General features: G+C 44.7%; 2 protein-coding genes across 3 annotated transcripts in view; one reads left to right on the top strand and one right to left on the bottom strand.

Moving 5' to 3' along the window:
* Positions 1-27,488, top strand: LOC127906821 (nuclear receptor-interacting protein 2-like). Its single transcript, XM_052460367.1, has 6 exons — positions 1-810; positions 9,548-9,856; positions 19,131-19,213; positions 19,470-19,585; positions 20,661-20,713; positions 22,415-27,488. Exons 1-6 carry the CDS (start codon positions 655-657, stop codon positions 22,532-22,534), a joined length of 837 nt encoding a protein of 278 aa, XP_052316327.1. The 5' UTR covers positions 1-654; the 3' UTR covers positions 22,535-27,488.
* LOC118370804 (KICSTOR complex protein ITFG2-like) overlaps positions 13,827-27,488 on the bottom strand; it is a 34,248-nt gene continuing 20,586 nt past the window's right edge. The window contains exon 5 of one of the 2 annotated variants that reach the window (XM_052460368.1): positions 13,827-15,698. In XM_052460368.1, the coding sequence (XP_052316328.1) occupies positions 15,649-15,698 (50 nt within the window). In that variant the 3' untranslated portion in view covers positions 13,827-15,648. The remainder of the gene's footprint in view (positions 15,699-27,488) is intronic. The other variant, XM_052460369.1, reaches the window with a different exon arrangement.

Below are 27,488 nucleotides of genomic sequence, written 5' to 3'. Positions count from 1 at the left end.
AGAGAGAGAGCGAGCAGAGAGAGAGAGGAGAGAGAGAGAGCGAGAGAGAGAGCACAGAGAGAGCGAGAGCAGAGAGAGAGAGAGAGAGAGAGAGCGCAGAGAAAGAGAGGGGCACAGTTTGCTCCTGCAGCGCTGCAAGGACAGACTCCACTGGCAGAGGAGGACACACACAGCCCAGCCTGAAGAGAGACATGTCTACATAACAGGACCATCAGCACACTAATCATTTCTGGACACTGACAGCAACACAGAACACAAATAGATGCCAAGGACTAGCACCTCAAAACAACCTCACAGAGAGGGAGGTCACATTTTGAAGGTGGAACAGTTTGAAGACGGACACGGTAAAGGTGAGGGAAGACATTTGTTCTGGAAGAGACCAACTAGAACAGGAGTAATCAACAGTATCATCTCCTCTCTGCGATCTAGCTCTTGGAAGTGAAAAGGAGAGACTTTACAGTACAGGGCACTGGGCTGTGCTGCTCTGCCTTCAACACTCATACCCTTCTGTGTTGCTACTGCTGTTCCTGCTGTTCCTGCTGTTCCTGCTGTTCCAAACCAGGCTACATCAGACAGAGGTACGCTGAACTGAGCAGCTCTGCTCTACACTCTAGCTAGCTGTACTGCACTGACTGACTGGTTGACTGACTGACCATGAGTGAGTCGAAGAAGGGTGATCTGGCTATCCGGGATAAAGCCATCCTGGGCCAGCAGAGGCGTCTGAAGCAGGCCACCCAGTTCACACACAAAGACTCAGCCGACCTGCTGCCCCTGGATGGGCTCAAGAGACTGGGCACCTCCAAAGATCTGGTGAGTGGCTGTCAATGTCCCATTGGGCGATTCTTATTCTGTTATTGGTGGCACTGTCACTTACATGAGTTGTATCTATTAATGCACACTGTAGCAACATGTTTTGCAAGGAAAAACGTCTGTTTTCTGTTGTAGAATGCTTTACTACAGTGTGCCCTGCTCTTATTGAACAAGTTCAAATAGTCCCTCCCTGTTAGTCTTTACTAATGAATACAACCCTGGTCAGTGGCTGTCTGAAAGTCCCATTAGATCACACTCTATTGCTTGTATTGTGTCACTTTGACTCTTAGTGGTGGTGGCTAAATGGTGGCTAATGGTGGCAAAATGCATTTTGGATGACACTTGGCAGATAGAAGATGTTGAAATAAGCTTATTTGGATAGTTAGTTGAAGAGGCTGTCCTCTGTTTGCCACCAGCTGCTTATCATGGATCTACCGTTCACTGTTATCGCTGCAACATCAACTGCAATTTCCATGATCTGACGAGGTGTCAAGAGAAGACGGTAGGCCATGTAAGAGACTCAGTACAGTAGACGAGAGGACTGCCTGTCAAACCCCGTCAGAGAACATGGAGCCTCAGAGACACAGTGTGGTTGTCACACGTCTCCTTCCATCAGTACACGAGCTATGAGGCCAGAGGGACAGAACAAACAGAGCGAGGCAAGTTAGATTAAGATGTAGGCGCACACCCACACAGCCACCCACGCAGCCACATTCTTCTAATCAATGCATGACACAGTGACAGAACACACTGTAAGACAGAGCGACAGTCCCTGTTAGGAAGTGTCCGCCCGTCCCCCAACATCCTTCCACTTCCTGCTCAATCAGTCCTCTCTCTCTCCCAGTCCTCCTCTATGGACACAAGGGCTTCCTGTGATAATGGCTTCGTTGCCCCACTGTCAACTCCTGACACAGTCTTGATTAGATGGCTGCCTCCCAAATTCCCAGAACGCACTCCAAGAATCTCCAGAATGACTGGAGCGGAGAGCATCAGAAGTGTGCTGTGTGTGTGTGCGTGTGTTTACACTGTGTGTGTGTGTGTGTGTGTGTGTCTGTGTGTGTGTGATTACACTGTGTATTTAAAGACATCTTTCGCAGAAGGCAGCAGCATCTCCACGACAAACTTCCATCTCTCTCAAACCCTCTCACGTTATATCTAAATCTATTTCCCTTTGCTCTCAGAGTTGAATTCTCTCACACGAGCATTGTGGGAGGATAACAAGCTGTTATTTAGAGCGAAATTAAATATTTGTTGGAGCCTGTCTGGTGCTGTGGATTCTATTCACACTCTTGAGAAAATATGAAATCCCTATGCAGTGAGAGAACCTCAAGGCAACCATCTTCTGTATCCTAAATGCACCCCTATGCCCTATACACATAAGGCTCTGGTTCAAAGTAGTGCACTATATACAGTAGGAAATCAGGTGCCATTTGGGATTCACCCATGGTGTCTGACTTGTAAACGAGTGTCTCCATTATTCTGAATACAAAACAAGCAAATACGCAGGGGAATATTTGATTACAAGGGTGACAACAAGAGAGGATGATGCCACTGACACACTCAGGCTCTTCAGTGTATATTTACAGTCACATGTTTAACTTTATGGCATTTTGTCACGATGTAATGCAGTCAGAGCTGAATCTTTTCTGCATCACCTCCAGCATGCAGACCACATCTGCTGAACGGCAGTATTTAATTCAACGACGCTACTGGGATAAATCCCTCTTATGCTAATACCAATTATCTGCTCATAGGAAAGAGAAAAGAACTCGCTCTGATTCATACCTCGTTTGCTAGAAACCCCATTCGATGGAGGAAACAGGCCCCAGGGGTTACAGAATGATTTGCATGTCATCTCACGGCCCTGCTTCGCATTGTAATGGCCTTGGAGCCTGGACGGCAGAACGCCAGAGAGGCAGCCATTGTTACAGCTCCCCCGCCGTGCCTCGCTCTCCGTACTGACTGTCAAAAGCAATCACGCTCCGGGTGGAGACATGGCTAAAGTGAATTGTAGAAAAGCAGCAGGAGTTTCCCTAAGGTGCGTGGGGCTACTCTGAGATAAAACAGAAGCCAGCTGATGGGCACCAACAGAGTAGTGATGTCACCTCACAGCTGAATAGACAGGCAGTATGTGTGTATATTTTTTATTTATTTAACTTTGCATTGTCAGTTAAGAACAAATTCTTATTTACAATGACGTCCTAGGAACAGTGGGTTAACTGCCTTGTGCAGGGACAGAACGACAGATTTGTACCTTGTCAGCTCGAGGATTCGACCTGGCAACCTTTCGGTTACTGATCCCACGCTCTAACCACTAGGCTACCCTGCCGACCACATATGTGTGTCTGTCTGTCATTCTGAAATAGTGTTCATATCTCAGTCTCATGGGTTCCTTCCACTATTAAGGAAGGATGAAGACATTTGTCCTCATTATCATTCTCAAGTCATTAAAATAGAACTAAACCTGGTGTAAAAGCACAAATTGAACCACGCAGGGCTTCTTTAGATGTAGCCTGGTTTGCCCCTCCACTTCAACTGAGCCAGTACATCATTTAACAGTAAAGGGCCAGTTATATAAGAGTGAATGTGTTTTCTCTCTCCCTCTCTCCCTCTCTCCCTCCATCCCTCCCTCATCCTAGATCAGAGCCAGGGAGTAGTGATCATGAAAAGGGCAAAGACAACCCACCATTCAATCGCAAGAGCGAGGGAAGGGAAAAGCAGAGTGGAGGAGGGTGGGGACAAGAGGGGAAGTGGTAGACTGTGGCCCCTTTTAGCACAAGTGTTATTTATATCAGAAAGCCATGAGTTCTAGAAAAACAGTGAGGAAGAGAGGAAGCAGCATCCCTCTCGCCACTCCTCAGTTATATCCCTCCATCTGCTCTGCCTCCCACTCTTTTTAACTTTGTGTGTGTGAATAAGCTGTGTGAGTGTATCTGTGTATCCTCTTTCCAGACAGACCCAGTGAGGCTTGTCTAAATGGGAGGCTCCAGGTGTCTCTATCAGGTCGGAGCCTGGCTGCAGCGTCCGCATGCTCCAGTGTGGAGCAGAATGTAGAGCACCTTCTCTTCTCATCACCTCACTGCAGCATGAAGTTCAGAGGAGTGCATTACAGCACCAGGCAAACAAACCCAGCAGGGCATATCCTTCTCCACATCAAGTGGAAGTGTCTGGGCTTGGATTTAATTGGTGGTAATTATCTCATTAAATTGTTTATAACATCCAAGGACGACAACATTAGACCGAGTTCTCTCCCAGGCGGCGACATGGCACCTTCACTCACTCAATGGGATCCCTTGACATTTCACTAAGAAGTTTGAGATAAGTGCCCTAACTCTGACTGTGGAGGGCCATGGCGAATTGATTCAGGAGACATCTCAGGAAGGTTCTAGTGATTACCATTAGAACCCAGCACTGAGCCAATTAGCCTGGCTGACGAGAGCGGAGGTGAGGACCCTTCTCTCTATCCCTCCACCCTCTCTCTATCTGTTTCTCTCTCTCTTCTCTGCACTCTCTCACCCTCCCCGCTCTCTCTCATCCACTCTCGCTGCCAGTTGCCAGAAGCTTTGATGGGCGGCAGCGTTAGTTCACCCAGAGCTGGTCCGCGCTCCGCAGGCAGACAGCCGGCTAAAAATACCTGGGTGAAACAGACCAGCACAGAGACCGAGGGGATGGCAGAGGGAGAGATCGACAGTAGAAAGAGAGTGAGATGAGAGAGAGAGCAGATGTGTTGCTGGCTACACCCTGATGGTTTGTATGACAGGAAGCCAGCGGCTGGGGACCTTGATCCGAATGGGAAAGCAGGCATTAGCAGAGTCATGTGACTTCAGCCATGACAGAGAGAGGAGCCTGTTGCAGTCAGATAATTAGCCCACACGGCAATTAGGCTCTAATCTCTCAGAGAGTGAGAGAGAGTGAGAGAAGAAAAGAGGAAAGAGGACATGCCATGAGAAAAGGGAGGGAGAGAGAGAGAGAAAGAGTGAGCATCATAGTGACCGGTTTGAACTGGAACACTGTGGACATGTTCTGAGGGAGGTCACTGCAGGACACTCAGCAGCAGAATCAGCAGTCTGCAATATGTATTAAGAACACAGAGGAACAGTGTGTGTGTATATATGTGTATGTGTGTTTGAGGAGGGCTTGAAAAGATGCTAGATGGAATGCTAGAATATGACAGACAGGAAAGGACAGGGTCATTGATGATTGATATTCTATAAACATCCCAGTTTGTTTTTCCTCTTTAATTACAGCCATTGTGACCATGTCTGGACCAACCACCACAAATCACTATTTAAGATTCATCCAGTCATCATCTCTGTTGGCTGAAATGAATGAAGGCTAATCATGATATCAGCCAACGAACGCTGATGGATGCAGACAAAGATGAGCCTGAGTCATAGCAGGGACGCCAATTCCAAGTGAACCACTTAGCCAATAAAGACTACCACCCATCAGCATGCATTTACAGCCATAAAGGTTATCCCAGGGGGGATTCAATAGGGATAACTCCATATTTAGTGTGACAAATCAAATAAAAGCCTTGTATGAGCTATTTGGCAAAACGAGACAGTTTTACATGTACTTATGCTTTTGCCATTTGACGGTTGGCACAAAAGTGATGAACGTGTCCACTGTGACGGCTGAAACTGAATAGATAATCAACGTTCATTCGCGGCATTCGGTCAATATATTATTTTGTTGTTGTTGCAAAAGCCCTGAAATCATACTGCTTACTTGAGCACTCTATCTTGTCTCTGAGGATGTCATGGATAGAAAAGAGGCCAGACAGATGCAACATCAGACATTATTATAATCTTTGTCTCCAGACGGGTTATTTTACAGCCACTTTCATCCCTGTCCCTGAAACCAGACAAAAGACTAAGCACATCCGCCAAAGCGGAGCGCTAGAACAGTGAATTGCATTTGAACTTTATAAAAAGGCCAGGAAACATACTGTATGGCAGTTCACAACCACTGGGTTCATTATCTATCTCCCTGTGTGTGTTTCCATACACATGCTGTTCATTACAGCAGGAAGGAGTGGGGGGATACGTGTTGAAGTACCCTTAATCATTGTCGGATTTAGATCATAAATGATCTGATCCTGCAAGCTTTGAGAAATGTAAATGAGAACTTTGCTGAAATTACACCTTTTTCTGTGTTGTCTTCAACAACACTGGTGCTGATGGAAGATAGAAGGCTGAATGGTGGGGGTCAAACGAGAATGACACACTGCTGGTTTTCCAATGACATCTTTCATAGAGGGCTGCGGACATCGAGATAAAACCCGTCTCTATGGGTGTTGATAGCAGGGAAGGTGAGTGTGAGGTCAAAGGAACCACATGGGGCTTGATTTGAACGCTTGTCAGATATGACAGAGTCAGAAAACACTGTCCACTTCGCTCCAGGACCAGAAGGGGGTGAGTATGATTCAGGCCCGGTCCAAGTGACCCTGTTGATTGATAGGGAGTGGTGTGGAGCGGACGTCGAGCTGCTCATTGTGAAAAGACTATTCTGCCGCAGGCTCCTGTGGAGAGGCCTTCTTCACAGCTTGTGTCAGAGCTGACTAACACAGCTCAGCCTAGCAACTACATGATCAGCTAGAACTGAGGCTGGGTTGGGAGGACAATTCTACAGTCTGGTAGCTTCTAAAGTACCCAGATCAATTGTGTAATGCCCAAACTAGTTGCTTTGGAACAATACAGAAGGATTTTTACAAGTTCCATGTCCTCCGAGAGTGATTGAATAACCCTCACATCTTACCCAGTCGGTTCCCGTATCCACAAACCTTGGCTGGACTATGAGGTAGCAACAGCAACAATATACCTTTGCCTTCGCACTGGCAGACAACAGTGAAGGAGGGGAGAAATGGAGGCAAAATGGTAGGAGATGTGGGGGGGGGTAAAGGGATGACTGGACTGGGAGAGGAATACAGTGTGATCCCTAGGTGACCTCTAGGATGACAGGGTGTGTTACTGAGAGACAGATGTCAACCAGTGTTGTGGAGCAGGAGGAAAGCCATTATAAACACAGTGTATATACACACATACACACAAACACACGGGAGTGCATGAGAGGACAATATTATAGCCAGGATCTACTGGGATCTCTCTATCCCTCTTATCCTCTCTTTCTCTCTCTCATTCATTGTCTCCCTCTCTCTACCCTCCTATAATTCTCCCCTCTTATCTTCATTTATATTGTAAACAGGCAGAACAAGCTGCAGCTTCCAGCCCCGTGTAGAGAATGGTAAATTAGCCCTGCACGTTGCACAATACAAAACAAGGATGAAATGATGATGAAAACAATACAATCAGCTGAGAAAAGAATGGGACAAAATAGCAGCGTGGCATTTATCCTCCTGCTTCCTCTCCGTCTGGCTCCATCTGTTCCTCAGGCTATTGGGTATGATTGCACAATCGCAGTATTTGGACAGTCAACCCTCTGGGGATTTGTGCTCTTCGTATCTGGGTGCAATACAATACAATGATTACAGGAGTGGGCCATGTAATACTTCATTTATGTGCAGAGAAAGGATACAAGGTACGAAGGTTTTCTATTAACACGAACATACGGAGGAAATGTGAAATAACATGATTTGTTATTGAACTAATAAAATAACTCTATCAGAGGTGGCATTGTATCACAACATAGTAATGAGTCTGTTTGTGCTGTGATGTCCTGCAGCTGCTCTCAGTAATAGTATCTTTTAGAGGAGGCACTAGACTACAGACTCAAGGCTGTATACACAACGGACACCTGCACGTCTACTGAAAGGTGCTGAGGAGGTCAAGGGTCACGTCTGTGTAAACTCTCCCCAGACACTTCCGGTGTGACACAGAGCCTTTAGAGAAACTGCAGACTCCCACAGTACCAGCAGCAGAACCCACCTACAGATGTAGGTTCTTCATTTGAGCCTCCTCTCCTAATGCAATTTAGCTGACTTTACAGTAGCCATCACTTAAGAGATTTTGAAATGAATCGTGAATAATGATGAGAAAGTTATAGATGCACAAATATCATACACCCCCAAAAAATGCTGTTATTGTAATTGTTAGCATGTCTTGGGGTATGATATTTATGAGTCAAACTTTCTCACTCATAATTATTCATGATTCAGTCAGGACTATCCGTAATCATGGTATCATCCACATTAATGTAGAAAGTGTTTAGAAACATATTCTATTCTTATTTACAATAAAAGTGACTCCAAAATGACACAATCGTTTATTTTGGGCACAAAATAATCTGAAACGCAACCAAAACAACCAGCAAATGCATCCAACAAGTTTGTAGAGTCACAAGCTTGATGTAATCATCGCGTGCCGGGAATATGGGACAAAATACTAACCTTTTGACTACTTTAATACACATCAGTGAATTATCCCAATACTTTAGGTCCCCTAAAATGGGGGGACTATGTACAAAAAGGGCTGTCATTTCCAAAACGATTCACCCAATATGGATGAAAATATCCTCAAATTAAAGATGACAGTCTGTATTTTCACCTCATAGTCATTGTATCATTTCAAATCCAAAGTGCTGGAGTACAGAGTCAAAACAACAACAACAAAGCCACTATCCCAATACTTCTGGAGTTCACTATATACAGTATACCCACTAAATGTCTCAGAAAAGTCAGAGCAAACAAGCTTCTTGTTTTTGTTAACCACATGAACAAGGTCAAATGAATAGGTTATCACACATACGCAGACTTGCTTCTGTGTGCGTGTGAGAGTGTGTGTGTGTGTGTGAGAGAGAGAGAGAGCTAAATATGAGAGGGAGAGAGAGAGTGCATATCTGCCTGTTTACAGTGTCAATAAGCCCTATAACAGAGAAGCTCTTAGCAAAACTGGCCCCTCCAGAGAGTACTTCCTCCCTGATCAATAGAACGCCTACCCACAGAGGTATACAGAGGCCTGATACGATATATTGTGTGAGCCAGTGTGAGAGCACCGACCAATCATCACTTTGACGGGCTGACAGGGAGAGTTGGAGCACAGGGTGAAATGAGCCCAGGAGGAGACTGACAGACAGTTCGGCTTGGCTCTGATATGCTCTGATGTTGTGGTCATTACCTGAAACCTTCAACACCTCACCCAAAGGTGAGATTTGAGACCAGAAACTGTGTGATACAAGCTGAACAACTGTTTTGTAGGCTACATACTGTACAGACATGCACAGTGCAGATAACACAGATTGGAGGCGCGCCTACCCACACATAAGCGTGCACACACGCTATTTACAGCTAACGATGTGCCTCTGGCATAGAGAGAATGGATGTTTCCATCCCGTCAGTAGCAGCACCGTTTTTCAGCAGCAGTTATATCTGAAACCACTGACATCCTCCATCCACAGACACAGATTAAGCCTCGTCCAAGACTAAAAAGCACTTTCAATGGAGATTCTCTAGTGACATCATTTTGAGTCACCCTGCCCCCCCCCAATGGACACTTATCATTGCCACAGTTGTAATGTGTATTTATTATTATTTTATTATCGATTTCTATAATTTTTTTTCTCTTTGTCCAGCATTGTTGGAGCTCGGAGGGCAATCATTTCACTGTACCCTGTAATTACATCTTCCAGCCTATACATGTGACTATAAACTCTCTAATCTAATCTAGTTCAGGACTAGGCTTAACCCAGGCTTAACCCAGCCCTAAATGCATAGCTTTTTTCTGACTCCACTGAAAATGGTGTCTGACATCCCTCTACCTGCCCTGTCTCCTGGTTACAGCAGCCCCACAGCATCGTGCAGCGCCGCCTCATGGCGGGAAACATCACACAGCTGCGGGGCGAGGCCCGCGTGGGGAGACCCTCGCCCCTGGTCGACAGCAAGGAGGGGGGCGCCGGCGACGCAGAGGAGAAGAGCGAGAGCACGGCTGACGACTCCACGGAGGAGAGCGAGAGGAGCCTAGAGACGAGGTCGGACGAGGAGGAGGACAGCAGCGAGGCCGGGGGGAAGACAAGCAGCACGGCGGGGAATGATAAAACAGAGGAGGGGAGGAAGGAGAGGCCTCTCACTACCCTGCTGGTCCAGTGCAAGGTACGCTTGAACACCCATCCTTCATTCATTTCTGCGGCATGTTTTTTTTTTATTAACCTAAATGAAATCTCAAATACCATTCAGTTCCACTCCATATGAAGATAAAAGAGGAGTGAAAGGGGGAGATAAAGGGATAGGAGGAGAGAGAAGCACTCAGAGAGACCACAGTGACTCATCATTTATCCAGATGATTCATTCCCTCATTGTATTCCACTGAGCCCGGTCTCGTTAATTCTAAATGGCTTTGATTCTATGGTTTGTAGAGTCCCCATATCGACCCTCTGCACCCCTCAGACACTCTCGTCACACTGTGTCTGTGGCTAAATGAAGAGCTAATGTAACATACTGTAACAGTGACTCCTCCACATGCAGGATCAGCAACAGACTCATAATGAAGTCAACACACAGCTGAAGACCCCATCATACTAACATCATAAGATAATCATACGAACAACATTGGTGGAATCAATCTATAGGCAAGAGGGGAAGACAAACCAGCAATGCAAATGCATTGAGTTCACTGGCAGCATCATTCTTTTCAGTGAATGAATAGCAGTCATTAAAGATGTTATTATTGAACATGAGCAAACGTACCATCCCAAGTCATTTCTGACTCAGTATGTTCAGGCTATATTATTTCTGCAGACAACCCACTGACAACCCACCTACTGCAACGTAATAATTGGACTAACTTTAAAACACCATACTGCACCCACCCACAAGTATCGATTGTCTGGAACACAGGCTCAGACTGATGAAACAACACCTACATACACGAGACTAACCAGGCATCAACTCCACTGAGAGGTACGGAAATATACCCCCAAATAAAGGAGTTTGACCTTGGGGGGTGGGTGGGCGGGCGGCAGAGACTACTGTGTTCTTTCCCTCCTCCAGATCACCTCACCTGAGTCACTCTATAGAACAATGATGACTGCCACACACAAAAAAAAACACCCACTCACTTGCATCATTTCTGGCTGTCATCTCAAGGTAGTGTTGTGTAGCATTTTAACTGACTGGCTTTCTGAATCATACCTGCCTGAAGCAGGTTCCAACAAATCAATGTGGTTTGGGATAGATGTTGATGAACTCATACACATACAGTGCCTTCAGAAAGTATTCATTCTTGACTTATTCCACATTTTGTTGTTAAAGTCAGAATTCAAAATGGATTAACTACAATAAAAAATAAATTGCACCCATTTACACACAATACCGCATAATGACAAAGTTACATTTTTGGGGGAAATGTTTGCAAATGTATTTAAAATCAAATACAGAAATATCTAATTTTCACAAGTATTCACACCAGAGTTAATACTTTGCAAATGCACCTTTGGCGGCGATTACAGCTTTGAGTCGTCTTAGGTACAGTTGAAGTCGGAAGTTTGCGTACACCTTAGTCAAATACATTTAAACTCAGTTTTTCACAATTTCTGACATTTAATTATATTAAAAATTCCCTGTCTTAGGTCAGTTAGGATCACCACTTTATTTTAAGAATGTGACATGTCAGAATAATAGTAAAAACAATTGAGGTCAGGGTGTTGTGATGGCCACTCAAATACCTTGAGGTTGTTTTCCTTAAGCCAATTTGCCACAACTTTGGAAGTATGCTTCGGGTCATTGTCCACTTGGATGACCCATTTGCGACCAAGCTTTAACTTCCTGACTGATGTCTTGAGATGTTGCTTCAATATATCTACATAATTTCCCTGCCTCATGATGCCATCTATTTTATGAGGTGCACCAGTCCCTTCTGCAGCAAAGCACCCCCACAACATGACCGCGCTTCATGGTTGGGATGGTGTTCTTCAGCGTGCAAGCATCCCCCTTCTTCCTACAAACATAACGATGGTCATTATGGCCAAACATTTCTATTTTTGTTTCATCAGACCAGAGGACATTTCTCCAAAAAGTACGATCTTTGTCCCCGTGTGCAGTTGCAAACCGTAGTCTGGCTTTTTTATGGCGGTTTTGTAGCAGTGGCTTCTTCCTTGCTAAGCGGCCTTTCAGGTTATGTCGACATAGAGGACTCGTTTTACTGTGGATATTGATACTTTTGTACCGGTTTCCTCCAGCATCTTCACAAGTTTCTTTGCTGTTGTTCTGGGATTGATTTGCACTTTTTGGACCAAAGTACATTAATCTCTAGGAGACAGAATGCGTCTCCTTCCTGAGCGGTATGACGGCTGCGTGGTCCCATGGTGTTTATACTTGCGTACTATTGTTTGTACAGATGAACGTGGTACCTTCAGGCGTTTGAAAATTGCTCCCAAGGATGAACAAGACTTGTGGAGGTCTATAATTCTTTTTCTGAGGTCTTGGCTGATTTCTTTTGATTTTCCCATGATGTCAAGAAAAGAGGCACTGCGTTTGAAGGTAGGCCTTGAAATACATCCAAAGGTACACCTCCAATTGACTCAAATGATATAAGAAGCTTCTAAAGCCATGACATTATTTTCTGGAATTTTCCAAGCTGTTTAAATGCACAGTCAACTTAGTGAATGTAAACTTCTGACCCACTGGAAATGTGACACAGTGAAGTATACTTGAAACGAGTTTTAATGACTCAAAGTGTATGTAAACTTCCAACTTCAACTGTATGTCTATCAGCTTTGCACATCTGGATTTGGGTATGCAGATTTTCCCAAGGTCTGTTAAGTTAAATGGGGAGCAGCAGTGAACAGCAATCTTCAGGTCTTTTCACAGACTTTCAATGGTATTCAAGTATGGGCTTTGGCTGGGCCACTCAAGGACTTTCCCATTCTTGTTCTGAAGCCATTCCAGCGTTGCTTTGGATCCATGCTTGTGTAACAGAATAACTTTACGTCCGTCCCCTCGCCCATACCCGGGCGCGAACCAGGGACCCTCTGCACACATCGACAACAGTCACCCTCGAAGCATCGTTACCCATCGCTCCACAAAAGCCGCGGCCCTTGCAGAGCAAGGGGAACTACTACTTCAAGGTCTCAGAGCAAGTGACGTAACCAATTGAAACGCTATTTAGCGCGCACCGCTAACTAAGCTAGCCGTTTCACATCCGTTACACTTGGGGTCATTGTCCTGTTGGAACGTAAATCTTAACCCCAGTCTAAGGTCCTTTGCACTATGAGCCAGGTTCTCATCAAGGATTTGCCTGCTGTCATGTGCCTTTTTCTTAGGAGTGGCTTCCGCTTAGCCACTCTCCCATGAAGCCTAGATTGGTAAAGTGCTGTAGAGACTGTTATCCTTCTGGCAGGTTTTCCCTTCTCAGTCAAGGGAACTATGTAATTCTGTCAGAGTGGTCATTGGGTTCTTGGCCGAGTATGGGTAGTTCCATATTTTTTTCAGTTTCCCAATGCTGGAGACTCCTGTGCTCTTGGAAACGTTGAACACTTTATACCTTCCTCATATTTATATCACAGAGATCTACAGACATTTCCTTGGACTGCATGTTATAGTTTATGCTCGAACATGCACTGTCAACTGTGGGACCTTACTGTATATAGACAGGTGTGTTTCTTTCTATATCATGTCCAAACAATTGAATTGGCCACAGGTGGACTTCATCAAGGATAATACAAGGAAATTGGATGCACCTGAGCTCAATTTGGAGTGTCATAGCAAAGGGGTGTAAACACATACCAGTCAAAAGTTTGGACACACCTTCTCATTCATGGCCTTTTCTGTATTTTTACTATTTTATACATTGTAGAATAATAGTGAAGACATCAAAACTACGAAGTAACACATGTGGAATCATGAAGTAAACAAAAAAACTATTAAACAATTAAAAATATATTTTGTATTTTAGATTCTTCAAAGCAGCCACCCGTTGCCTCGATGATAACTGTGCAAAGCTTTCTTAATTTGTGCCCTTGAAAACCAAACCCAGAATCAAACTGAAAACACATTTGAAACCTTTAGACATGCCTCCTCGTCCTTCATTTCAAAATGTTAAGTATCAAAGAAAATGTCAACAAAGTTGAATTTCATAGTGGTTTTATTAACACCATCATTTGCCAAGTGCAAGATGAATTATGATATGCTGAGATAAATTCATAAAGTGCCATATGAAAAGAGAGTTATACAAGGGCCAATAAAAACATTCATAAATCATTATCCGTAGGCATTAGATAAACAAGTATGAAGAGAGCTGTACAAGGCAAGATATAAAAAAAACAAGAATTATGCAAATATAAAATCAGGTAAATGTGCAAAAACACCAAGAGTTATGCTTAGATAATAAGGTAGAGCTGACAGAGCTTTACAAGACACAAAATATATGAACCATTTAAAAACAGAGAAGTATAAGACCCCTAGATACCACATAGATGAACATATTTGGAGCACAGGGTTAGTCTGCCTGACTGGAACTCATCTACTATCCTTGGCAGCATGTGTGTGAAATAGAATGTCTTTAGTTTAGGGATAAGATCAGCACAGAACCTCACATCAAAAGGCACATCAATAACAACCTGCTCGGATGGAGCCCAGACAAGCAGTTTGCATCCGTACGAGTATTCAAAGATAAATACACAACTCAGAGGACTAAAGGTCAAGAGGGAATTAATTATCAATGGAAATAGTTGTTTTTCTGTAATGGGAAACTGAAGATTAATGGGTCAGGGACACGGGAGGAATTTCAGTCTGGGACTCATAGCTCCATGTGGCATGTTCTCATTGGTCCGAATTGTCTAAACATTGAGCCTGAAACAGGATATTTGTTATTTGGCCATTGGCCCAGTTTTATTGCAAGACATTCTAATTGGTCAACCACGGGCTAGGGTTGGGTTATAAACTCCATCCAGTCTCTTTGTTCAGAGGAGAAACATTGAGGACAGGGAAGAATAAACATCTACCATCTACTTTCAACTATGATTTGTTCTCTTTAAATAAATATATTTTTCTCCCCCTGATTTGCTTTGGGGTCTGTGTTATTGAAGAATAACATCAACTGCTAGCACATCTCTCCAGTCCTGTGCAGAACATGCCCATTTGCACCTGCATGTAGTACCCACGGGCTCCATTAGGTTGAGTAACCCCATGCACCAGCTTCACATCGGTGAGTTTGCCAGAGAACATTTCAGTCAGAGACTCACACTTCTTAATCAGAAGGGGACATTTGATTTCTAATAGTTCTTGAGAGTTTAAACACTCCATCTGGGCTTGCAGAAAAAAAACATGGCTCCTTGACACTCACTATTGTGCCTCCACTCTCCAGACTAAACCCTCAGCTCTCCATCCATGTGTAGGCCACCTGCTCGTTCTCTTTGCTATATGTAGTTGCTGAACCCGGGGGAAGAGATTCTCCCGCACAACGAAGTCGGGATTTGTTGAGGTGCGCACAGGAACCTTCTTTGCTGAGCTAGCAGTGATCCAAAGCTAACGCGCGTCATACAATGCATGGGAGGCACTCTGTGCTTTAGTGACCTCCTCCAAGCTGGCACATTTACACTCCTCCAGCTTAACATAGATGTCATAATATGACAAGCATTTCTGACACTGCATGTTGATGCCATGTTCACCATAAGGCTGTTGTAGCTGTGTGGCTGCTGCTGGAACCTAATGACTGTTTGGTTAAGCTTTGATGCACTTGTGTAGAAAGCTCCACACTGGAACATTGGCTCCTTTCAAACGTTTAAGTGCGTTGTGGGAGTGGCATGCAGGAGTTGGAGGTAGAGGTGGAGAAGCGGCTGTGGTGCTGTCAGAGAACTCGTCACTTGGTTTGTGACGTTTGAAACAGATCTCGCTCAACCTTTTTGGAGCGAAATTCCGCTGCGTCCCCCGAGTTCCACTGGTATTGCTCATCTGTACAGGACACCCCTGTCAATCCTCCATACAAAGCATTCTGCACCTTCAACAAAACACTACTGTTAGAATAGTCCATTACAGTACAGAACACTAGCTTACATGGTGTTCACAGCTGACTAGTTTACACAGTCTCCTTTTAACTAGTAGATTTAGGTTATGCTGGTAATGTTCTATTTGATTGTAAAACTCACCTGGATTCTGTACCTACCTCATTGCCATTCGAGACAAGACTGATATACTTACACAATGAGCCATTCCTGTAATAGTTAACGTTATCAGTTCTGGTCAGTGATATGGTATCATCCCAATTAATTAGCTAGCTAAGTAACTAGCTAACGTCAAACATATCATTCATAGAAAGGGTTATGATTAAAAAAAAGCCAGCGAGCTAACTACCTTCCATAGTATTGCAGCTGCATGACTGCAAGACTTCTCCTGCCCTGCAACACAAGAACACCCTGCAGTCTCCACCTTACCGACAGATGATACAAGGATCCAGGCAGAATGATGGTGTGTTTTGCTCTGACTGGGCTGGACATCTGCTTTAAGGAACACCAGGTTGTCATCCTCAAGACAGTGAATAAGCACCCGCCCAACTCTGCCGCTGTGGAGGTATTGATATCTGTGCTTGTGTAGCTCCTCACCTCTGACTCATCCACACCGAGAGACGAGACTAAATATTTGAAGATGTCTTCATAGGTGATATGTGGCCATTTTTTCATATCGCCCTCCTACCCTTGAATAATCCGTGGATGTGGCACAGACTTGCCATTAGACTTTGAAAGGTTTTTCTTGGTATGATCCCACAACATTTTGAGCTAGCTAGCTAACGATCACAAAACGGCAAGAACGCCACAACGAAAGTCCTCCACAAAACAGAACGTTCGGACATTGTTTTGTTTCCGGGTTCTTAAATAAGGTGAATACTTAAGCAATAAGGCCCGACGGGGTGTGGTATATGGCAAAAATAACACGGCTACGGGCTGTTCTTACGCACGATGCAACGTGGAGTGCCTGGACAAATCCCTTAGCCATGGTATATTGGCCATATATCACAAACCCCAGAGGGTTCATTAATTGCTTATGGTACATTGAACAAGCATGGGAAACAGCGTTTTAAACCCTTTACATTGAAGATCTGTGAAGTTATTTGGATTTTTACGAATGATCTTTGAAAGACAGGGTCCTGAAAAAGGGACGTTTCTTTTTGTGCTGAGTTTATATCCTCAATTTACGTCACAAAAAGTATGGTTCGTCTGAGTATGCGAACACAGCTACTGTGTATGTGTTTGAAGTAAGTGGTTCGCCAGGGAACATTCCATGGGGCTCAGCTTATCTTTGTTTAATTCTGTTTTTAAAAGCGGTTACACGCTCCATATTTACCCATTAATTCCAGAGCCATTTTTAAACTTCACAGAAGGGAAGGAATTTTTCACCACTCAGGCAGAAACAAAAACGTAAGTTCGCAGGCCTGCTGAGAAGCCTGGCCGTGAGAAGCCTGCAGGGATTAAGAGGGAAAGCTCAACTATCACCATTTTGTGTGTCGGGGACTACATTTTTACATTCAGCCACAGCAATGGGATTTGATGTCCTAGTGGGCTTTAATCTAGGGGGTAAAAAACACCCTAAAGCCAAGTCGATGTATGTACTGTGATACACAGTCATAATATGGCAGGAAAAAGACAAGTGAAAACATGCTTTTCTCAGGATGTTTTATCCATCCATACATCTAGGATCCATTTATCCACCCATCCAACCCTTATTCATCCTTCCATCCATCTACCAATCGAACCATTCATTCAAAACATGGTGGATGTTAGAGAAGGCTTGAGATTAGGTACACTGTCTCAGAAACCACAAGGTAGTACTGCTGACCTAGCAAGGACACAGAGGTTATGTCACTGGGTTGTGTTTTTTAACTCGTGTTCAGGGAAGCATGAAAAATGTGTCCACTCGGTGTCTTTCCCTCTCCATCGAGAGGGGGCGGGTGTGACATCTTGTTCCGTTCTCACTCACACAGATCCACCATATGCTGTGAAGTGTGAACATGTTTTAAATCCTCCCTCCAGAGTTGCGTGTTTTCAGCAACATTGCCTGTTCTGCCTTCCACTCGCAGAAGTATGATATGCTAACTGACTTGCCTAGTTTAAAAAAAGGTTACATTTAAATGCAATATTCTAATAGGAGCCTTGAGATTTACAACAGAAACTTCATTATAGAACATTTTACATTTATGGGTTTAAGTGCCTTGCTCAAGGACACATCGGCAGATTTGTCACCTCGTCGGCTCGGGGGAATCAAACCGGCGCTCTTTCGGTTACTGGCCCATTGCTCTTACCACTAGGCTACATGCCGCCAGGCCTCTGCAGTCATTAGAATCTTCCGCAATGTCTGCTTCCCCTTTACCGTGAATCACAGCATTGTGACATGAAGTGCCCTACGACAGAACCACTGGGAGATGTGGAGGAGGATAAAGGACCACCACCCTGGCTGTTAGCAGCTCTGCTGGGTGAACACACACACACACACACACACACACACACACACACACACACACACACACACACACACACACACACACACACACACACACAGGATGACAGGGAGTGAGACAGATAGGATGCTTTAGGCACCCAGGAGAAGACAGCCCTGCTGAAACACAGGATCCTCACTTCAGAAGTATTGTTGTGTTGTTTACTGTTCTGGCTCAGAAGACAACATCATGTTGCTCTTGTACAGAAGATGTTGCCCTTGAGCATAATGGTTTTGGACGAGCACTATTTTCAAAACAGGAACTGACCGGTTCGCTGATTAGTTGAAGAATATTCCACAGGCTCTGCTGATTGGGCTAATATTTCACTGTCTAGTAATGTATTCAGGATTATAAAAGCATGAACAGGCCTCAGATAAGATCTCTCAGATCTTTTTCAGAAAACAAACACAGTCATTGGCTCTAATGGTTGAACTAACAGTCAACACATCCACTGGAGTGAGACTAATGATTTCATAGGTGTTTTTTTCTAAAACAGTCGGTTGGTTTGGTATTATCTCTAACCATGAGGCAGAATAGCCAAAGTCCTGCAACATCAGCACAGGCTTCATGGTCTAATAGTCTCTGACTCAGACAGAGGATCAATACAAACGTGATTGCATATAAACAACTATGCCAAACCTAGAAAACACCTAGTCTTAAACACTACCTGTAATTGGTTGGGAAATGTGGCTTAATAATGGACTACTAGCACAAATTTGACCAAAACTCGAGTCGAGTTTGGCAGTTTTTTTCAACAGCAGAGCTGTTGGGACCCATATGACGAGAAGCCTTTTATAAATCAAACAGATATATTTCCCAATAGCTGCAGGATAAATATACGCGTTCCTGTCTGCTGTTCTCTCCTTTGTGGGAGTATAAGTGTGTTGACTATACACTTATACTATCAGTTAACACAGTAGTTGTTATGTTGTATTTCCACAGTGCTGCGACACTGAGGTGAAGGCTTCCATCAACACCGGGAGTCAACACAACCGCATCTCCAGCTCCTGCTGCAGGAGGCTTGGGTGAGAGGCCTTATTCTCCCTCGCTATCTCTCTTTCTCCTTCGACCTCTACCACACCCATCACATAACACTCCTGGGTCCAGGTTTGCCAACTAGCACCGAAATACAGAGCGCCAACAAACACATTTGAGTTCCACAGGCACTCACACAACCACAACCAACATCAGACTGCATCAGCATCAACAAACTGGCCTGTGAGAGACAGAACAGAGTAGCGTCCTAATAACCTCTACCATGGCCGTGTTGTGTGTTGCCAGATTGGATCCCACCCAGGAAGGTCCACCCTGTGAGCAGACAGAGGGCCAGGGCTCTGTGAGGGGCCTGCAGCTGCAGCTGGGCAGACAGAGTGTCCAGTGCTCTGCCCACGTCACCGGTAAGGAAGGGGAGACCACATATTACGTCACATAAACATTTAAAGCAGCATTGCAGCCAGTTGTAATGACTGTCAATGAAGCAAGAGAGAATCCACTCATACAGGGTAGGAATACAGGTGTTATGGCAGTGTCAAAGAAACACTTTCGTTTTTCTTTCTCCGTAAACATACATTCTGTTCAGCATTATCTGGACTGAAGGCGTGGCAAACAACATTGAATCGAATAATGCTATGGATTGGATAAGTAAACTTGATTATATAAATCGCTGGGGTTAAACTGTAATGTTCCTGTCAGTGATCAATACAAAACGTCTGGGTGCTCTCTCACAATGACCACAAGCCATTTTCCACACCATCAAGATTACATCCCTTTACCAATGTCAATACAAAACCCCTTGGTAACCCCCCCCCCCAACAAATCAGTGCCTAGGTACAAAGCTGTGTTTCAGACAGTAACATTAACAGATGGTAATAGATTTGCTTACTGGCTGTGTTATTTCTGAATGCTTGCTCTAAAAAGGCAGCGGTCTTAAAAGGTGTTGGAGATGTGCTTGGCAGCCAAAGTGTATGTGACAGCGTGTGTGTGTGTGTGTGTGAGAGAGTGTACTCAGTATGCAGCATGTGCTCCTGACCTTTCCTATTCAGCAGCCAGGGACAAATCACAAAGACAAGCAGAGAGAGACTAATACCTTAATGGTTGAACACACACACACACACACACACACACACACACACACACACACACACACACACACACACACACACACACACACACACACACACACACACACACACACACACACACACACACACACACACACACACACACACAATGCAGATGGGAGAATGGAGATGTGCTGATGATTCCTGTTAGTTTTGAGCTCATTTATGCAGTGTTAATTAATCAGTCAGCGAGAGACACGGCAGGTTAGAAATTCACTGTTTCTTATTCTGCTCCCCTCTCTCCTCTTTCTCTCTCTCCTCTTTATCTCTCTCTTCCTCTCTTTGTCTCTCCTTCTCTCTCCTCTTTATCTCTCTCTTCCTCTCTTTGTCTCTCCTCTCCATCTCCCCACAGAGGATGAGGTGTTTGAGCTGTGCCTGGGTCTTCAGACTCTGCAAGAACTCAAAGTAAGTCCTCATTAGTGTCGCAAATGTGTAAATGCTGTGTTTGATCTGCCATCCTACGTCTTATTTACACACTTTATTTGAATATTTATGATATGCAAATTGTTATATTTGGTAGCACTTATTTGTTTTTCCTTTCGCCTCCAACCCCTTTCCATGCGTGGAACGGATGTGGGTGGGGCCAGGTCTACATAAGGGTGCTAATTTTTTAAAAACCTCACAGAAGCTCTGACGAAGGCCGTGAGGCCGATACGTAAGCTTATAAAAGATCAGTGATACTATCAAGAGCAGTGTGCGGTTTCCTTTTTCATTCATCTTGCTCAACTGTTGCCATGCACCTGCAAAACGTTTGCTCAGATGTGCGAGTGCCTTTAGTATTTTGAATCTGCCGTCCTCCCTAAATCTCCCCCAACTTGAACTTCACAGATAACGAAAACTGCTGCTAAAAATAATCATAGGGAAAAAGGAGGCAGACATTGAGCTGTAGCGATTAGACTAAGCAGAGACCTTAGTAACACATTGAAGATGCCGGTTCCTATCAGAACACATCAAGTAATGCCAGGTTAAGACAGAGATGGAGACAGACAGGTTTGTGTTATGTTATCTGAGGGTTACGGCTGCCTTGCTGGCGCTTCCTGGTGAGGACAGGGCTGCAGGTGAAAGCAGACAGATAAGACAGACTTCAGATCAGCACATCTCCCTGAGGAGGTTTAGAATGCTGCCCTTTCCCCAGGATATCCCAGGAAATGGCAACACAATGTGACAGTCAACAAACAGAACAGAAGGGGAAATTACATGAACAGAATTCTGTCGTAGAGGGTCTGAGAGGGAAAGTAGAATTAGGCACGAGACTAATTGCGACCATTTCTCACAGAGAATCTAATTAGACTTTAAAGGTGCACTGCAAACCAGATCTATGATTACGCAAAAGCACCCCCGGAGGATCTGCGATACCGGAGACAATTTTCCTTCCAAGTGCACCCAGTCTCAGTATTCTGCTCCCTCGGCAAAACTCAAGATGGGAACTTTAACTCAATTTAAATCATAGCTGAAAAGTTTTCAAAATACTCCTTAAATAGACCAGTGGCTTGGAAAAAAGGGTGAATCCTAATTTAATTATCACGTATGCCTGCAAGGAAAGATACCCATATATGGAGATGGAGGAAGCCTGGAGTTAAAGTTAAAGACAACTGTTAGAACAGAGACAAAATGTTCAGTTTGGTCCCTGGGCCGTTCTGGTTACCTGGAAGTAAAACACAAAGCTCAGTGGAGTCTGTTAGGCCCAATGGAAAGCAGAGAGCTAGACTCAAGTGCATCTCAGAGCCATTGTGTGAATTGTGATCACATATGCATGCGCACTGGGGCATATTTAATGTTGTGCCCCTCAAGAGAACCATTTGGATGGAAAAGTACATAACTGAAAAAAGTACAGTGTCTCCCTTTAATGTCACCATGTGCAGACCGATTGAACTGCTATTTGGAGCAGACGAGGCGACCTTTCCGAGGATATTGGTTTACATAACATTATTAACCCTCTGTTGTCTAAAATGGCACTTTGTTGGATGATGGCAGTTCTGCAAACGAATGGAGTTTCCATGGCACTGCACTCTATCTGTAGTAGAGTTGATGTTAAACCATGTTTTGACCCTATAGTCGGTCACGGTCACCCATCTGATGTCTCCCTTATCCATCCTTTATCTCCAGTGCTGTGTGGACCTGAGCAGTAGAGTCCTAAAGCTCCAGGGCTCAGGGGAGGAGCTGCCTTTCCTGGAGCCGCCATTGGTCAGCCAGTGCCATCACCAAGACAGCAATGAGAACCTGTGACGCTGACGTGTCACAACCTCCCAGCCGTCCCACGCCCTCCTCTGATTGGCTGGCGCTGAAAAAACATAATGCGGTCCGGGTCGGGACTGTCCAATCAGTGTCTCGCACTGCCAGGAACATGGTTGACCACTCCAATTCTCTTCAGTTTACACCATTGTGTTTGTTTCTGTGGAATTAAGACATTACCATGGTGTTACCCCTGTAGTGAATTAGACTAGTTTATGGAGCAGATGGAGCTCAACGATTGGGACAATTCTATGTAACAATCTTCATAATTATGTACTTAATCAAGGTGTTTTTTATCTGCCAGACATCATTGTTCAATGCACTCATGGAAAAAAGGAATCCAAAAGGGTTCTTTGACTGTCCCCTTAGGAGAACTCTTTCCGGTTCCAGGTGGAACTATTTTGGGTTCCATGTAGAATCCTCTTTGTAAAAAGTTCTACATTGATCTCAAAAATAAAAGAAAAACTGGAACCAAAAGGTTTTTACCTGGAACCAAAAAGGGTTCTTCAAAAAGTTATCCTATGGGAACTGCCGAAGAACCCTTTTAGGTTCTAGATAGCACCTTTTATTCCCTAAGAGTGTACTGAAACATACAGAGGAGTCAGACAATGATTAACATTTGAAATGAACATATTGTGATTTGGAGGTATAAAATCATTTACATTGATCATCAATTAAATGCCCAAACTGTTTAAAATCAAAATCAGTTCAGCCTAGGGGGAAAAAATGATATCTCCCTCACATCCCTTTACAGAGAGATAGTCTTCTAGATGTCCTCTCACACGTACTCAAGAGAAACGGTGAACAAAAAACAGGTCTTATGAAACCTTTGAATCTGCCTGTTAAAAAATCTAATTGAGAGTCAGGACAGACAGGGAATTCTGGAAGAGATGTGAGGAGACTACTGCTACTCCTGAACTAACTGCCTTCAGCCAAGTGAAGACTCTCTCTCATTTATTTTCCCAAATGAAGAGTGCTCCTAAGAATGTCACGATGACCCACATCAAAACTAGTTCTCAATAATTCCACTTAAAATGTTAAGAGTCCTGGAGCTCGTTGTGTGTGTCAGACGGACAGCACAGCAAAAAGATCCAAACATTCCAGAATTCCGCATGATTTTTTGTAGAAGTCTGCTTTTGTATACGTCTGGATGTTAGTGTTCCTGTGAGAGTGTGTCAGTGTGTGTGACTTGGAGATGTGCGAGTGTGTGTACGTACTGGTAGATGTGCACTGTGTGTGTGTGGGTGTGTTGGATGCATGTCAATCGAGGGGCTTTTCTGTTTTGATATGGTTAGGCTAGTGTTTCACATGGGAAAGAAAAAGGGATGAGTTCTATTTACTTCTTCTTCTCCTCCTCCTCCCAGCTCCTCCTCCTCCTCCTCCCAGCTCCTCCTACTCCTCCTCCCAGCTCCTCCTACTCCTCCCAGCTCCAGTCAGAGGGAGCTGCCAAAACGGAGCTGACCCCAGATGCCTTCCTTCCCTCGTCTTCTTCAGGGGACATTAATCACTCTGCTCTGAGGCTGCTCTCTGGGCCAAGGCCCTCATAGATGTTTGTTTAAGCATATTCTCTCGCTCTCTCTCCCTTAATTTTTTTATGTTCAGGAAACAAATCTGCTTGGGACATTTTACCTCTTCTCATTTGGTACGTTATTCACTTTGACAGGCCTTGCTTGCTGATTTGGTATTTTACTAGGACCGGTGCAGCAGCACAGAATCATCATCAGGACCCTGCTTGTTGCCTGACTGACAGTTTCAAAACAAGTCACATTTTCTTAGTCACATGCGCCGAATACAACAGGTGTAGACCTTACAGTGAAATGCTTACTTACGAGCCCCTAACCAACAGTGCAGTTTCAAAAAATATATATAAGAATAACAAGTAATTAAAGACGAGCAGTAAAAAATAACAATATATACAGGGGGGGTGCAGGTACAGAGTCAATGTGCAGGGGCACCGGTTAATTGAGGAAGTATGTACATGTAGGTAGAGATAATCAAAGTGACTATGCATAGATGACAACAGAGAGTGGCAGTGGTGTGGAGAGGGGAGGGGGGCAATGTGAATAGTCTGGCTAGCCATTTGACTACATGTTCAGGAGTCTTATGGCTTGGGGGTAGATGCTGTTAAGAAGCCTCTTGGACCTAGACTTGGCGCTACGGTAACGCTTGCTGTGTGGTTGCAGAGAGAACAGTCTATGACTAGGGTGGCTGGAGTCTTTGACAATTTTCAGGGCCTTCCTCTGACACCGCCTGGTATAGAGGTCCTGGATGGCAGGAGATTGGCCCCAGTGATGTACTGGGCCGTTCGCACTACCCTCTGTAGTGCCTTGCAGTCGGAGGCCGAGCAGTTGCCATACCAGGCAGCGATGCTCTCGATGGTGCAGCTGTAGAACCTTTTGAGGATCTGAGGATCCATGGCAAATCTTTTCAGTCTCCTGAGGGGGAATAGGTTTTTTCGTGCCCGCTTCACGACTGTCATGGTGTGCTTGGACCACATTAGTTTGTTGGTGATGTGGACGCCAAGGAACTTGAAGCTCTCAACCTGCTCCATTGCAGCCCCGTCGATGAGAATGGGGGCGTGCTCGGTCCTCATTTTCCTGTAGTCCACATCATCTCCTTTGTCTTAATCACGTTGAGGGAGAGGTTGTTGTCCTGGCACCACACGGCCAGGTCTCTGACCTCCTCCCTATAGACTTTCTCATTGTTGTCGGTGATCAGGCCTACCACTGTTGTGCATTCGTCAAATTTAATGATGTTGTTAGAGTCGTGCCTGGCCGTGCAGTCATGAGTGAACAGGGAGTACAGGAGGGGCACCTGAGGGGAGGATCAGTGTGGCGGATGTGTTATTACCTACTCTTACCACCTGGGGGGCGGCCCATCAGGAAGTTCAGGATCCAGTTGCAGAGGGAGGTGTTTAGTCCCAGGGTCCTTAGCTTATCGATGAGCTTTGAGGGCACTATGTTGTTGAACGCTGAGCTGTGGTCAATGAATAGCATTCTCACATAGGTGTTCCCTTTGTCCAGGTGGGAAAGGGCAGTGTGGAGTGCAATAGAGACTGCATCATCTGTGGATCTGTTGGGGTGGTATGCAAATTGGAGTGGGTCTAGGGTTTCTGGGATGATGGTGTTGATGTGAGCCATGACCAGCCTTTCAAAGCACTTCATGGCTACAGAAGTGAGTGCTACGGGTCGGTAGTTATTTAGGTAGGTTACCTTGGTGTTCTTTGGCACAGGCACTATGATGGTCTGCTAAAAACATGTTGGTACTACAGACTCGGACAGGGAGGTTGAAAATGTCAGTGAAGACACTTGCTAGTTGGTCAGCACATGCTCGCAGTACATTTCCGGGTAATCCGTCTGGCCCTGTTATTTGCCTCGAAGTGAGCATAGAAGTGGTTTATCTCGTCCGGTTGGCTCGTGTCACTGGGAAGCTCTCTGCTGTGCTTCCCTTTGTAGTCTGTAATGGTTTGCAGGCCCTGCCACATCGAACGAGCGTCAGAGCCGGTGTAGTACGACTCGATCTTAGTCCTGTATTGAAGCTTTGCCTGTTTGATGGTTCGTCGGCGAGCATAGCGGGATTTCTTATAAACTTCCGGGTTAGAGTCCCGCTCCTTGAAAGTAGCAGTTCTATCCTTTAGCTCAGTGCGAATGTTGCCTGTAAACCGTGGTTTCTGGTTGGGGTATGTACGTACGGTCACTGTGGGGACGACGTCATCAATGCACTTATTGATGAAGCCAATGACAGATGTGGTGTACTCCTCAATGCCATTGGAGGAATCCCGGAACATGTTCCAGTCTGTGGTAGCAAAACAGTCCTGTAGTTTAGCATCTGCTTCATCTGACCACTTTTTATTTTGTCAATCTAGTCACTGGTGCTTCCTGCTTGAAATTTTGCCTGCAAGCAGGAATAAGGAGGATAGATACATTTTTCCTCTTCTCATTCGTTCCACTTTTGCTGACGTACGTTATTCACTTTGACAAGCCTTGCTTGCTGATTTGGTATTTTACTAGGACCGGCGCAGCGGCACAGAATCATCATCAGGCCCCTTGCTTGTTGCCTGACTGACAGTTTCACACTACAGGGTCGACTACAGGGCCGGAACGTACTGTGCTGGCTTGAATATCATATTTTCTCATTATCCTTTACAGCACAGTTCCAGCTACTATGGTGGATACGTAACGAGTCCAATCCAGTACTGTACAGCTCGGCTTGGTTCAGTTTGACCCTATGGTGTGAATCAGGCATGTGAGAAAGCCAAAAGGCCACGCTATAATCTTCCCACTAACATGCATTACACTCTGCCTTGATCCATTCGCATTGTTTGGACAATCGAGAAGCGCTTCAGACGCCCTCAAAAAGGTCTTCATACTCTGCTTTTACCATCTGGACCTGTATTCAAAGAGTCTCTGAGTACGGGTTTCCACTAGTTAGCACAGCCACAGTCAAGATTGTCTATATCGAGAAAAAAACAAATGAAAACAAAAATGAGCTTTTTGGTCTTAATTCAAGGTTAGACATAAGTTTTGCAGTGTGGTTACGGTTAGGTATAAAAATCTAATTTCAGGAAGAGACGTAGAAATAGGCTGGGTTTATGACTTTGTGGCTGTGGTAACTAGTGACTACCCCGAGTAGGTGCTGATATCGGATCAGTCATGCCTTTCAGCTCATAATGGACAATATTACATGGACCTGATCCTAGATCAGCACTCCAACTCAGACTTTTTGTGAAGATGGGTCCTGGACAGTGCCATGCTCTCAACTGTGTAACAATATCCATCTGACCTCTAGCTCTTTCTATGGAGGTCACCCACAAATAATTGCTAATGTTTCGTACTAGTGTAATTCCTAATATGCTGTGCGATGGTAATCGACGTATGAAATACATTTATTTTTTGTGTTTTTTTCTGAACAGTATTTTCTCTGCCTATTAAAAGATGTATTCTGGCTA

Source organism: Oncorhynchus keta, chromosome 13 (genome assembly GCF_023373465.1).
Source record: "Oncorhynchus keta strain PuntledgeMale-10-30-2019 chromosome 13, Oket_V2, whole genome shotgun sequence".
In the NCBI taxonomy this organism is placed as follows: Eukaryota; Metazoa; Chordata; class Actinopteri; order Salmoniformes; family Salmonidae; genus Oncorhynchus; species Oncorhynchus keta.
This window is presented reverse-complemented; position numbering and strand designations above follow the sequence as displayed.

What these genes read in the sequence shown, in the direction of transcription:
- LOC127906821 (XM_052460367.1), top strand. Translation starts at nt 655, where the DNA reads ATGAGTGAGTCGAAGAAGGGTGATCTGGCTATCCGGGATAAAGCCATC. An exon ending in CCCTGCTGGTCCAGTGCAAG is followed by an intron (nt 9,857 to 19,130) that starts GTACGCTTGAAC and finishes GTATTTCCACAG; the next exon opens with TGCTGCGACACTGAGGTGAA. An exon ending in GTGCTCTGCCCACGTCACCG is followed by an intron (nt 19,586 to 20,660) that starts GTAAGGAAGGGG and finishes ATCTCCCCACAG; the next exon opens with AGGATGAGGTGTTTGAGCTG.